Raw genomic sequence first — 14,582 nt, 5'->3', positions numbered from 1 at the left:
CTGTTGTGTGATTGTCACTCAGGTCAGTTAGCCTCACTTTATATGACACTACAATACAGGAGAAGACAGAGTATCCATGAGTTGCTTTTCTCAGTCCAAAGCCCTTTTCAGACTGAGAAACGATACCATTAGCGTTTAAGAAATAGCGGGTTCAGGGGGGTTCAGGGGGATGCTGAATCTGCAAGCAGTTTAGGTCTTCAGAAAAGCCAGTATAAGTGAAACGGATGTGCTTCCAAGAGTGTGGCAACAATGGACATTGTTATGGAGTTCTTTGGTACAGTACATCAGCTTCAAATGGATCAGATGTTACTCCTCTGTGAAGCTTTTATGTTATCCTTTACGTCACATCAGGGGAATTCTGTCTGGATGTGCAGATCGCCCAAGCTGCCTGAAAGATTTTCATGGATGCTGCTCTGTCTTCAATAATAAAGTGATCATATCCATACCTTGGCTTCGTGAAAGTTTCTGAGATCTATTGGTTTTGACTACTCAGCCAAAGCCTTAAAGTCTATATACACATCCATGTGTTTATGAAGCTCTTATATAGCTACAGGAATTTCAAACATCTCATCTTCACTTGGCATACGACAATAGGTGATCTTTACCCTTTCAATCACTGCTATTACTGTGTTCACATAGCATCAGCACATCACAGTCTCAAACCAATCGTCTGTCCAAAGCAATATTATGTCTGGTACTAGAATATTCCACACTCTTTCCTCTTTCCTTTTGATCATAATGGGAGAGGAAAGCCAATGAATGGATAGCGGAAACAGGATGCAAGAGTAGACTGGTAGCAATTATTAGTGGTGGGACAGAGTTAGTGAGTGTGTTTGTGTGTGTGTGTGTGTGTGTGTGTGTGTGTGTGTGTGAGAGAGTGTGTGTGTGTGTGTGAGTGGCCAGCCTAAGTTGTATAAGTTATGTAAAGGGTCCCATGCTCCTCTCTTTGTTGCTGCTAGCTTACTAACACAGTGGAGAAACAGAGAGGGGGGGGGGGAACACAGACTCTGCACACACAGAGACAACTAAAATTGTTTGGTTTAGGTAGCCACCGTCACACTTTGCATTTAGTTCACCAACAACCATGTCTTCACAATTCTTGTCCCTTCATCTGCCTAGCGTGTCCTGTCTCCACCCCACCCAGACTGCCCCGTGCTGGCTCACCCTCTCACTGCGCACAGAGCCCGTGACCTCGTCATCGTGGAGGTGCCGTTTGAATTTGGGAGGCATGCCGTCGTCAAGCTGCTCCTCCCTCTCTGGCTCCCTCTGCAGACAAACAAAAGCAACACAACTTAGTCAGTAACTATCACTATTAGAGATCACAATTACTATTACACAATTATATTATGTATATTATATATGCACATTTTTTTAAAACACATGCATTTCACCTACACTTTGAATGAGCATGCATTGCCTAATTCAAAACAACAACAACAACAACAACAACAACAACAAATCCAAAGCAGGTGTGATTCAGCACCTATGGATTGATTTGTACATTCTGTTGAACACTTCTTTGAAAAGTTTACAACCTAGCAAAAGAATAGCTTTTCACAGTGCTCTTTTGATCCAGGGCGACCATTAAAGATCTACATTTAGCAAGAAACAGATGTGAGGGCACTGCAGATCAAGTCCATCAAAGTACGTTCAGCTCTTTTGTTTCTCTCCAAATGCATTGCTATCAGGGCTGGGAAATATATTAGTGAATCGTAGTCTTTTTTCCTGCAAAACATCTTACTCTCATATCATACCGTTACTAGCATGCCGACAGAAACAATCAAAATCAGTAACAACGCCAAGTCAGTCCTAACAACTATGAAAAATAAATGGTCCAATCACTGTTTGATCCCACTGTGTTACTTCATTTTTGACTTGAAAACACACACATCCACTAAGAAGAAAAAATCTCCGACACAGGTGCTGGAGCACATCAAAGAAAATAAGAATGTTGGGGGGGGGGGGAAATGTGAGAACATCCCTTCAGCCGTCTGTGCCGGTGCATGTAAAACCCATTACTGACCACACTGAACACATGCGATCTATAAGACATTGCAGTTACTGAGTCTTGGGTAACCTTCACTATACTGGCAATCTTGTTAAGGAGAAAGTAGGCCACTTTGGTCCGTTAAACTTAAACACGCTCTCTTACACATCCTCAGCTATGCAGTGGCCCCTGTCGTTCCAGAGGACCTCTCCTGCCCTTAGGCTGGAGGAAGTGATTTATCAGTGTCATGGAAGGTCTCGAGTGAGGAGGAAGTGAGTCTTTTGTGAGGTTCCTGTCTCTCTGAGTGTGGGACATGCAGAGTGTTTCTGAGACTGAGTCAGAGACAGACTGAAATCTCGATTCAGCATCATGCATTCTGAGTGCTTGCAATAATGACGCCATCTTCCCCCAGCTAAAAAACGTCTCACCCACTCCAACCCAGGCTGCATCTGCGGGACAGATACCATTGAGCAGTGGCGTGCGGTGGGGTCTGTGGCAGGGTAGGCAGTGGCCATTCACTATGTAAATTCCATCCATACACTCGCAAATATTACTATATTTTCATGGTAATACTCCTACTACTTAGTCATTTCACAGAATCAGGGGTCACTAGGTGTGCAATTTTTTTCATTATTATTTTTTTCCAACCTACGGGGGTCCGGGGGTTTCTCCCCGGGAAATTTAGAAAATTGGGCTTTTAAAGATGCAGTTTCAACGTAGTTTGAGAAGGAAAGGGAGAAAATTCATTGGGGTCCTTATCATCATATTTTAATAACAAATAGCCTAAAGCTAATTTCCCTCACTAGACCTACTGGTATTTATGGGGGATTAAGAGGGGGGAAATCGTTTTAACTGAGACCCAAACCTTTTTTTCTGCCCGTGACATTATGAATACCTTGTGCTTTGTTGGCTTCTTTAGCAGCTATCACGCCGACCTGCTGCAAACGTGACACATCTTGATCTTGTAGGCTACTGTTGATGAATTATAACCTCGTTTTCTAGCCTCTCGGTGTACTTGGTCGATTATGGTTATTCGTCTGGGTTTTTAATTAGCTAAACTACATAAATCCACCATTAATTTGTAATTGTATGCCTCCTCCCTGCTGTTTATTTCGTATGTGGAGTTGTCCGAGCTGATGTCCCGAGTCCTGTTGAGGCCGGACTGCCATTGGCTTATCTGCGTTCGAAAGGCAGCGCTTGGCGGGAATAAGCATGCTTATCGATGCTCATAAACTTTCGCATGAATCATGTAATACGCATGCGCAATCTCCGAAATTCGCAGCATTGAAATGAATGGTGAGGATAGGCAGAGACCTTACAAGCCTACCCTGGCCTGGCCTTTGGAATCCAAGCAAGCTTCGGGACGGCTTGCTTGGGCGTTCCCACGGTAACCAGGCATGTTTGCTTTGCTGCGTAGTTCAGTGTTGTGAATCGCTGTTTGCGTAAGCCTTCACGTTTGAGTTTTTGACCTTAAATAAGACGTACATTTACTTTCTAGAATTGAAATTGCATTCTAATTGTATTGTTTGTGACTTCAGTGTGAGCTTTTAATAATATTTTTTTAAAATATGTGTCGTCCTTCTTTTTAAAATGAAATTTACTCAGGGTAGGCACTGCCTACCCTGCCTACCCTGACCGCACGTCTCTGCCATTGAGTCCACTGTGCTCAAACTGGGGGGGCTTTTTTTCCTGTCTCCTTTTGGCAGCGCAGTCGGAAAACGGCCTCTCCCCAGGCCAGAGGTGCCTCGGAGTTTTCCAGAATACACTGGGACAGGGGTCTCTCTGAGGCAACAACAAAGAGAGAGAGGAAGAAATGCAGGCAGACAGAGAGGAAGAGTAAAGACAGAAGTAGCTGCTGGACAACCATTTGTACACGATCAATTTGGTGACCAGCCTAAGTTTTGAGGGCGGTCAGTCATTGATTGTGCTTTCACACATGAGTATGTTTACTGTAAGATGGAGATGAGCCAAAGGAAAGGAGAAAGGATGGAGTCAGGTGACAGATGGGACAGTACTGACAGATTCACCGACTCAGTGACTCAGAAATGACGTAAACTCACAATTATACACTGCTCCTTTTGTTCTGTGGCTCTCTACAAAGTGACAGTTCCAAGATTCAACACGTCTGAAACAAAATATCACGATTCGCGATAGTCGTTCGGTCATAAAGTTCAGATTAAACTTCAGCCTGCTATGTTGGCACGATTACAGTTGTGTACTGTTAATACACATCCAAAACATCTGTAGGCTACTGGCTAGACTACACAGTGCTGTGTGACGGAAAAAGAACAACACACACGTCCCAATTTCTATAATTAATTTGATTATGATTTAATCCCATAATAAATGAATGGCCCCACAACCAGATTGAGTAAGCATGGTTATCTGTGACTCACTTAAACTCTGACCCGACAGAATGACCAGGTTAGCTGACGTTGCTGAAGTCAGGTTATTCTATCTATCCACTGATTTCAGACAACATACTGAGACAAAAGCAACCTGACACAACTGAGAGCTTGCTAGCAAACTAATGTTTTGCTAGCTGACTAGAACTGTGGGGATGTGATTTTAAACAGACAAATGTAGCTGCTACACTCTAACGTGAAATCACTGACGTTGAATTGCCGTCAAACTTCAAATAGCTAATGACCAACATCTTAGGTCGTCTTGATGTTACTGATATAACGTTAAAGTTACTTTCTTTCATATAATCTAAGCATAACGTTAATTGACGTTGGCTAACAAACGTCAACGTTAACATTACATAGCAATTAGCTAGCTAGCTTTATGGCTACTATTCATTTACCCTCTCACTGAATTAACACAATCAAATGTGAATGTTCAACTAAACTGCTACAAAACAGCAATGACAGATGATCGTAGAATTAACAGAGTGAGCAAGCGTTAGCCTGACGTTAACAGAACTGCCAAGCTAGCAGTAGCTAGCGTTAACGTTAGCTGGCTATCTGCCATTCACACCGTGAGAGATGCAAGAACAAGACAAGACCACAACAAGGCCAGTGCTATGGATATAGCTCACCTATGTAGCTACCTTTGGTTTGTTTGTTCCAGGCACACGTTCTAGTGCAAGCAAATAATGTCACAGGGAGAGAGTTTTCTTTTCGCTTCCCCTAAACTCTCCAGATATGTCCAGAGAAGGACAGAACGTTCCGTGTAATGTGTGTCTTCTGTGATCTCAGCGGATTGTCTATTCTTCCTGTTCTCATCAGCTGACTAGAGGTCAAAACAGCTGTATTCAAATTGCCTGCGCTGTCCATTAGGCTAGATAAGATGAGTCCGTCAGCATTATCTGTCAGAAAAAGCTTCCAGAAGAAATGCGACATGGAAATCCGGTTCCGCATTATGTCTCTTTATTTTCTTTATCATGAATAACATGTTCTCAATGGCCTTTTCTTTTCTTTTCTTTTTTTAGAAACAAAGATCATTAAACAAAAAAGTTGCATATTCTAAAGATCAACTGAACCGATAGCCTAGGCTACTTTAGCTTCTTTTCAAGCTCAGGAGTCTGCTCAGGCCTGTAGGCTATGGGCCCATCTTTATATCCAGAACTATGAAGGAATGATGTGTTGGATATTTATCAGTCATTGGCCACAGTGAGATGAGTTTGGAGGCAAGCACTGGAATGTTTACTCTTGTGTCTAAAAAAAATAGGCTACCTGAGATCTATAAAGCAGGTAGCCTATCCTTGAGACCTCACTCCTCATGGAATTTTCTTGTGCCAAGTGAGACGATGAGACACTCTGTCCATACTGGAAACTTGAAATCATGCCTTTTCTGTGAAAGATATATGCAGAACAGCACAACTTTAGATTAGTCTGAAACTCCAGATATAGCCTAGTGGACATATATCTGCCTATTTATGACTACTGATCTTGCCACCCCAAATAATCATTTTCAAAATCTGCTGTGTATGAGGCTTATTTACTCCATGGGTAAATGATCAACAATTTGATCGAATCTTTTTTTTCACCAAGGCCAAGAAAGATCTCTGTGCATGATGTCCTTCATTTGAACACCACTGACATGGAAGAGTGCAGTCCTGAAAAATATTGTTCTGTCCAGTTTATTAGCCTAGAGAATGCTGCTGTTAAGTAGTGGGCCATGCTTGGAAGAAAATAAGCAGTCAGTGGTGGATTTAATTTCGGTCCAAAACATGTCAACAAGTTGTCCTTGGTATTGGCCTGATTTCATAATTCAAGTAAAGATCAGCTTGGATGCATGCATGTTTGCTTTGCCAACTCCTTATTATTCATGGAATAATCTAGAACAAACAAGACACTGTGAAGCATTCTACAAAGTATTCTACTGTATTCATAGTTACCATGTGCCAACGTTCAGCCTACTCTATAAAGCTCCTGTTCTTCCTCTGAAGTTTATAAACCCTGAAACCACAGAGAAAGACAGAGAGAGAGAGAGAGAGAGAGAGAGAGAGAGAGAGAGATTTCTTGAAAGAAAGTAAAGCAGCATCCCTAATGAGAGGAACAGACATTCCACAAGCTCTGGATTCCGTTTTTTTAAGGAGAGTATTTTTCTTTCCCTAGGTGATCCGGATGGATAATCCAGTGTGTCATACGCTTCGCTTCTGGGCTTTGGAAGCTCTCTGGGGTGAGGGTGGTGGTGGTGGTGGGTGGGGTGGGGTGGTGCATGTAGAGGAAGATGGTTCTGCGTGATGTGTATATGTGTTTCAACACAAAGTAGAGTTCAGGGTTATAAATGACTGTGGAGAGCCGTGGAGGGGCCGACAGGAACTGCTCCCAAACCTGTGACTGATGCCTCCCAGATGCGGCCAGCAGAGCCTCATCATCAGTACCAGAGGAGTCCCCAGCAATCACACAGAACCGTTTGTATAACTCTGTCCCGACACACGCACAAAGCACACAGAGATAGAATGCATGAGTCTAGCTTAAACACATCTCTCTATGGCCATATATGAAAAGGCTTCAGATATTCTTGATTTACCTGTAGCATCTGTGTTTTTAGTTAACTCAAACGTAGAATTCTGGGAGTTGTGGATATTGTCATTACATGGGTCCTAAATCACTTCTCCCTTGACCTCTCCTAAACCATGCCACAAATAAGCAAAGTTAAATTGGGCATGACCTGGGAGAACAAATATTCAGTGCCAAACCAAGATCCCCATGCTCTTGTGAGGGGCCATTAAATCCGGTCTTTCGGGCCAACTGCAAGTCGAGCCAAGTTAATTAGTTTGTCATTAAATGCAGTTTGTGTTGGAAGGTGGTTTGATTACAATGCCGAGGGAAAGACTGAGTCATGTTGTAAATAAGATGCTCTCACGGACGATAAAACGTGACTTGCACGTGAAGCCAGCACAATTAGTCTTGTCAGACTCCTCTTCATTGTCATTTCAAAGCAGCTGAGACCAGGTTATTGCCTGCCTTATCCCACTTGTCCTTTCTTTTCTTTTCTTTTCTTCTTCATCTCTCTGAAACTGCACCTGTTTTTCTGGTTTCTGAAGACATCCATCAGAGACATTTCTTGCCAGGTTCTCAAAGGGTCAAGGGTTCTCCTCCTAAAGGTGACTCCAGGCTTGCTCTTACACACTGATTGATGGACAACTAAACCCAGGAGACACTGATGACATTTTCAAACATTTGTCTAGGGAGGCTCCAAGTTTGGACATGGGTGTGATACCAGTCATCTTTTTCCTCTCTCTGAGCTCTTGTTTTCTTTTGCAAGCTTCAATCCCATCAGCACAGCTGTAAACAGGACGGAACATTCATGCTCATTCCACATTACCGAGGTGTAAACAGTGCCCGCTTAAACCAACAAGTGGAATGCCAGGTGTTCTTGTAAACAGACGGGATGTGGTCGTCTTCCTCACACATAAAATCAGTGCCACTGATAACGACCTGTTTAATGAGATCCTTCCTCTTTATTGGATGTCTTGCTGAGAGAGAGAGAGAGAATACTGCATGTGTGAGAGTGTGTGTGCATGTGTGTGAATGTGTGTGTGTGTGTGTGTGTGTGTGTGTGTGATTATGAGTATGTGATTATGATTATTCCTTGCAGCACTGTTTCCCTGTAATTGAGACTGTGCATCACTTTCTCGCTTGTGAAATCAGTCAGTGGTCTTTGATGACACGTGAGGGTGTATAACAAACACATGATCCAAACCGGAGGATTAAATCAATAAATACATAAATAATGATGCAGAGAATAACGTAAACAATAGATAATGATGCAGCGAATAATCTAAGCCTCTCTGGATATGGTGCAAAATAATGATATGAATGGTAGTCTCTCTAGATATGGTGCAAACCCTTTTTTATGGCAATACAGTCTGTAAGGAATAGTGTCTGAACTAACCACAAGCATTACAGGAAGCTTTCCCAGACACTCGTCCAACCCCATGGCATGAGGTCCAGCATCCTAAACAACATGTTTACTTATACACAGGAAGGACAGACCGAGAGGAACTATCTGAAAAATCTAACACTGTTGTGCTTAATTGAGGGATATTGTAACTGGGAAGTCACAGCACCTCCACCCCTGATTTTTATGGGATGTCTACGTGAGTGTGGGGAAGCAGAGCTCCTGGCCTAATGTCTGTGGGTTTGATGTGGCTCTGGAAGGGACAGCCTGCACGCCGTCTCCCAAATACCTGGAATAGCTTCAGCATTTGGCTGCCATAATCTACTCCACGAGGAGTAATGATAAGTGGCTTTGGCTGTTTGTGTCACACACCTCAGGTGGTTATTTTCGCATTCTTTCCTCAGGCACCACTACCAAGCATTCCTGTTCATACTGTAGCTCAGACTGCAAACTAATAACAGCTTAATTAAGGTCCAAGTCATCATTTATGTCTTATGACAGGGTTGAGATTTATTTTCAACTGATGTCCGGGCTTGAAATATACAGGGTTTACTGTAGGGGCATATAAACCTATGCAGTCTTTACAGGACTGAGGAAGATAAGTACAATTTGATGACTAATTTGAACATATTGAATGATGTTAAAAAAAAGTCCACATTTCTGGTCCACTTCACCGCCGGTTAATGCATTTGATAACTGATAAATAATTGATAATCAATTATTTTGTTTATTTGAGTTCCATCCAAAATTTTGTTTGCTTTTCCTCCTTAAATATCTCCCAGGTCATTCTGATTTTACTTTTAAGTTTACCTTTAAAAGAATGTGATTGAGGCAAGCAGTTTTTATTTTTTTTTATTTTAATGAAATGTCATAGGGACAGTATTAAGCTTATTTGTGTTGTTATAGTTGTTATAGTTATGCTTCATGTACACTGTCAATACAGCCTGTACTTTGTTAATTATATATACTCATACTTTTACGAGACACATAACGCATAAGAAACTAAGTGCATATTGAACAGATGTATCTTTAGACCAATCCTGAAAGACCCAAAACTATCACATGAGCGGAGAGCACTGAGCAACTCATTCCACTAACAAGGAACCACTAAGGAAAAGTCTTGAATTTGACCTACTGTAGCGTTTATGGTTGGTTGACACAACAAACACTCATCAGAAGACCGCAGTGGGCGGTTGAGGATATACCCCTTTTATCTCATTTATCACGACTAAATGTAACTACTGTATATGTGCAATGTACAAACATTAACATGTTTGGAGAAGAGGTTAGACCCTCAAGGGACAGCAGAGCAGCCAAAGGCCTAGAGACAAATCAATTTAGCACCACCTGAAATGGGGAAGCCAAACAGAATGGTACAATGTTAGCATGCGTGTTTCTGAAGGCCAATTCCATATGAACAAACAGACAGTGTAGTAGGGTACCAGACCAGATATAAATTTGTGGACTGAGACGGCTTAGCCATTTATCACTTTTGCTGAAGTGGCAAGAACGTCTAAGATACTAAACATTCCTTAATGACTTAACGCCATGTGGAAAAAGCCACGTATAATGTTATTTCCAGTCATCCAGATAGTCACTTTCACTGCCATGCAGATTTCCAATGGCCTTTTAAACACACTTTGTTTACTGTTCTATGCCGTCAGTTATGGATGATTATCCATGGACATCCAAAAACAACTATAGTTTGACATCCTGCAGTTCTTGCAACTATATTTATTTATTCTTGCAACTATATTTATCTATTCTTGCAACTATATTTACTCTTGCTTCAGTGTTGTTGTTGTTTTTTTTCTCTTTGAGATTCTCTATTTAGATGGAATGTAACAGATCTGGGTCCAGCTACTTGACATGATATAAAACACAATTCATCCTAATCAAGAACCAGCTCTATCCACCACAGCTATTTACCTGATGAGAAGAAAATAAAAAAACATAAATCTTCAGTGGGTGGAGAAAATGGATTTATTAAAAACAGGCAAGGGACGGAGTGTCCTTTTTTATATGTATAAAAAGGTTACAGTATATGGCTTTCAACATAATTTCTGGTCAAACAGCTAGTGGTATGATCAACCACATGAACAACTATGTTCTTGTATGCAACTGTTGTAACAATTATTTTAGTTTGTGAATACTGTAGCTTATGGTCAGTCGCCGTGCTTTGTCCTCTTTGTGTCCGGTGTGTCGTTCAACTGAGAGAAGTGCTCGGACATGGCAGACAGAGCCCGGAACCGATGAGAGATGGAGTTCTTCACGTCTTTGGGAAGCTCCGCATAGCTACAAACATAACGACATCATTTTAAACCAAGAGGTTGGCTCCAAAACACTATATACACCATTTACACCTATATACACCATTTACAATTTGTTTTCCAACTAATTTTAGTAGAAATGTTTTTGGGTATTGTTATTTGATTTATGTTTACTAAATCAAAACAACACAATTGCAATTTGATAGATATATCCTGGAATAAACAATTACATCACATGACTTTTTAATGTTTTTAAAAACGGATATAGTGTTTTGGAATCAAAATGCCACAATCCCTGCCATTTCATACATTGCTCACGCTGGCTCATGACCCTTCATTACAAATTTGAATGGGAAAAATACTATGCATGTTCAGAAGTTTAAAGGCCATTATTTTTGGTTCTCTCTGGGCATTAAATACTTGACTGGAGTAGACTGTCTTGGGTATAAGGGAGAATGGACATCTCATTCAAAATGAGGGACTTCAGAGAATACAGAGGTTTGGTACTTCAACATTCTTTTGCTTCAGGGAAGCCACATAGTGAATCGGGAGACATTTTTTTGCTAACCTTAACTACATGTATTTATAATTTTCCATTGTTATAGAGTATCATACCTATGATTACAGCCTATGAACTTGTCCACACTGATAAACAAATTACTGATAAACTGTGAGACTGTGAGCAAGTACACTGATAAACTACTACTGTATGTTAGTGGTTCTCAAACTTTTGACAATGAGTACCACCAGAAAACAACGGACTCTACAAGCACCACTTTTATGACCTGCATAAAATCACACAGTAGTGTAGGCCCATTTTACTACATATTTCACACTATACATGTTTTGTATGCTTTCTTTTTCAAATAAGACAAAAAATAGTTCACATTTGATGGTAATAAATTTAGACTTATTTCTGGAGTTTCAGCAACCATGCAGCTCCCATAGCCAATAAACAAAGACTCCCTGCCCCCATTGAATGCTAATGAAAAGGCCCCACAAACACAAGACAAAGGAGTTACCTTGATGTAGTTATATGTTATGAAATGTGAATGTATTCATGTTTGGTATAATTTTAATAGTCTCAGTACAAGGATTGTAATGATAACGTGATATTTCTGAATGTACTGTAGGTGTGCGGGTGTATTTGGTCCACAAGATATCTCCCCCTCATGCTAACCAGATAGGTGTGAATAGGTGTGTCTGATAAGGATGCCGTGTGGAGAACCAATCACATTGCCTTGTTTTACTGCCAACTAATTTATTTGTTCACCTAGTAGGCTACTAAAGTGAGGAGATTTCTTTGTTAAAACTAGAACTGAAAGAGAAAGAGATCGATTTTGTTGCAGAAGTAGATGCAAGTGAGGCCGTGGCGCCAAGGTTTCGGAATATATTATTACAATGTTGCTTCAAATCATAATTCTCAGAGCCAGTTCTGATCATTCTGAAGATATACTGCCCTCTAGTGGCCATATATTCAGCACACAACCACACTCACGTCTTGTCAAAACCATCTGGTTGGAAACAGGGGTCCCATCCAAAATCTCGGGGTCCTCTGGGCTCAACAATGCGCCCCTGTAACACAAAGTCTATTTAAGTAATCATCCAAGATTTTCAACAATGCAAGTATGTTGGTAATTTCATAATCAAGCCAAGCGCTTTGTTCAAGGCATAGAAATGAAACCTTCTTGAACTATGACTATGTTTGTTAACTTTAGTGGTTAATCAGTCACATGTTTCAATTGTATCTGAAAATGTTGTTAGTAGGCTGTTACTTAATTTGATGCATATCTGAAGTATTTCCACTGCTAAACAAGTGCAACTAGGTTAGCTATATTACTGAACTTCTTTTTGACCCAATATAGCCTAAATTGAAATACCCTCTATTTATACTAAAATTATGATAATTCTGTGCTTTCTTCAACATCACATTTTTTAAAAACATATTACAGAATGTCCTTCTGTGATCCAGTTTTCTGCTCACAGTAACATTTTGGAAATATGATCTGTTGGAAGAAGTTTCAAAGATCAAAAATTGTATTTTGTGCCACGGTGGTCTAGATGCTGCTAAATCTAGTTGAATATAATCACATATTTTGAGGTACATAGATTTATGTCCGGATGTCAAGCCTTTGTCTTGATAGTGTGTGTGATTGATTGATTGATTGATTGATTGGTCGATTGACGGTAGACCATGGCAATATACCTACCTCAGTTTTCCCCCTAAATAACTGTACAGGCTCATCTTTTCCAGCACAGAAAGCAAAAGTGCAAAGAGCCCAGGCTGATTTATCCTCGAAACCTGCCAAGAGTTTGTTCAGTCCTGAGCATAATGGCAAAAGAGAACAGGTTGGGTGAAGTCAAAATGATGGTTTAAAAATGATTACCGGTATGTTACATCACAGTCATATCTCGAGACTATCTAAGAGTAAACAAGCTTACTAACCTTCTGGCTTCAGCTTATCCAGAAACCATTTTCTACACAAGAAAAACGAACAGAAAATGATTTGAGGGGAACGGCACTATCAAGGAAAGAGATGAATACAAATAATGGCTTTCTGACAAATAATAATAATGATAATAACAATAACAATAACTAGATGTATCGCAAAACGGCACAAAATATGATCGTCACAAATGTCCCTTGCTGTTGTCTTGTGTGTGTAGCGCATGTGGTGCATGTGTGTTGTTTATACATGTTTGTGTGTGCGTAAGTAGTGTACGGTCACAAAATGTACACATATTTATTTATTGTATGGCATAATGATCACACACTTCAAATATCGCATAGTTTTGAACAGTCAGACTCATTCTTGCTTTATCATTTTCAACTGGGTGGCGCTATTTCTCAAATGAGTGGGTATGGGTTGGCTTGACATGGCCCCTTGAGACCAACATACAAAAAAGAAAAAATCATCCTAGGCCCTAAGTTCGAGATATTCACAGAAAACTGTGTTCGGTTTACTCTCCTTTCGGGGGGTCCGGTGCAGCGGAATAAACAAACAAACTCACATATAAGGCCCAGGCAGACCTCCAAGAGCTTTAAAACACAGACAGGTATCTTCTACAATGACTGGTCCATCAACCTGTGAAAAATACAATGGTGAAAATGGATTTGTTGTTCTTTTTGTATCTTCAGTTCAAGGCTACGCACATAAAACAGGTTTGGCACGTTCTACTTACTAGTTTAGCTGCCTCTTTGCATTTCTGAATGGAGATGTCATCCGGCTCACCTTGATATTCTGGTACTATAAAAATGAAAAAGTCATATTAGAATTATCCATTTATATCTAAAAGGTACTGTTGAATTTCAATAACGCTCGTCATGATCATACAGACACTCACAGTCAATCTTTTTCGAGATCAGTTTATAAGGGAACTTGTCTCCAAGAATCTGGATAACCTGTTCAAATAAAAACAAAACAAAACAAAAACAGAAACAGACCAGGAGTAGCCCAATGAGTAACTACTGTAGATGAGACTACTGTGCAACACAAACTAGATTATAGTAGCCTAACTCTTGAGTGTGAATAACTATAACCGACTATTGACGTCGAAGGTGTCAAATCATAGATGTCTATGTAATGTTTTTGACGTTGATCACTTCTATGATGTTTTGCTATTGCGTAGGCCAAAGAAAGTTAACTGATGGTCAAATCAACCCAAAACCCGACAATGTTTGCACCTTTAAGTGGTTTTGACATAAGTTTGTGTGAAAGAATAGGACCTTAACACTTAACATGTCTATCATTTAATGTTAGAACCGCACAGTATTCCAGTGGGCCCTGGGGCTTACAATATTCAAAGATATTTCACTGAACAGTAAACAATCGTATAACGCGCGATCAGACCAGTGAAATTCTCACCTCCTCTAGTTTTTTGGCATTTCCAGTAACAAATACAACTGATCTTCCAACCGGCACTGCCATGCTTGCAACTTGGAGGAAAGAAATGCCCGGAATATAAATACA

General features: G+C 40.5%; 2 protein-coding genes across 5 annotated transcripts in view; both read right to left on the bottom strand.

Moving 5' to 3' along the window:
* Nucleotides 1–5,191, bottom strand: part of vamp4 (vesicle-associated membrane protein 4) — a 13,145-nt gene extending 7,954 nt beyond the window's left edge. Inside the window, exons 1-3 of one of the 4 annotated variants that reach the window (XM_062557071.1) lie at nucleotides 5,028–5,191; nucleotides 3,637–3,769; nucleotides 1,165–1,266 (exon numbers count right to left, since the gene is read on the bottom strand). In XM_062557071.1, the coding sequence (XP_062413055.1) occupies nucleotides 1,165–1,266; nucleotides 3,637–3,639 (105 nt within the window). In that variant the 5' untranslated portion in view covers nucleotides 3,640–3,769; nucleotides 5,028–5,191. The remainder of the gene's footprint in view (nucleotides 1–1,164; nucleotides 1,267–3,636; nucleotides 3,770–5,027) is intronic. The other 3 variants (XM_062557072.1, XM_062557073.1, XM_062557074.1) reach the window with 3 other exon arrangements.
* A 5,115-nt stretch (nucleotides 5,192–10,306) lies between these two features.
* itpa (inosine triphosphatase (nucleoside triphosphate pyrophosphatase)) lies at nucleotides 10,307–14,572 on the bottom strand. Its single transcript, XM_062555847.1, has 8 exons — nucleotides 14,478–14,572; nucleotides 13,957–14,014; nucleotides 13,795–13,859; nucleotides 13,624–13,697; nucleotides 13,058–13,089; nucleotides 12,822–12,934; nucleotides 12,110–12,186; nucleotides 10,307–10,636 (listed from the first exon to the last, which is right to left on the bottom strand). Exons 1-8 carry the CDS (start codon nucleotides 14,538–14,540, stop codon nucleotides 10,507–10,509), a joined length of 612 nt encoding a protein of 203 aa, XP_062411831.1. The 5' UTR covers nucleotides 14,541–14,572; the 3' UTR covers nucleotides 10,307–10,506.
* Nucleotides 14,573–14,582: the final 10 nt, after the last annotated feature.

Source organism: Sardina pilchardus, chromosome 15, assembly GCF_963854185.1.
Source record: "Sardina pilchardus chromosome 15, fSarPil1.1, whole genome shotgun sequence".
NCBI lineage: Eukaryota > Metazoa > Chordata > Actinopteri > Clupeiformes > Clupeidae > Sardina > Sardina pilchardus.
Note: the sequence above shows the minus strand (reverse complement) of the source record. Positions and strands in the feature narration are given on the sequence as shown.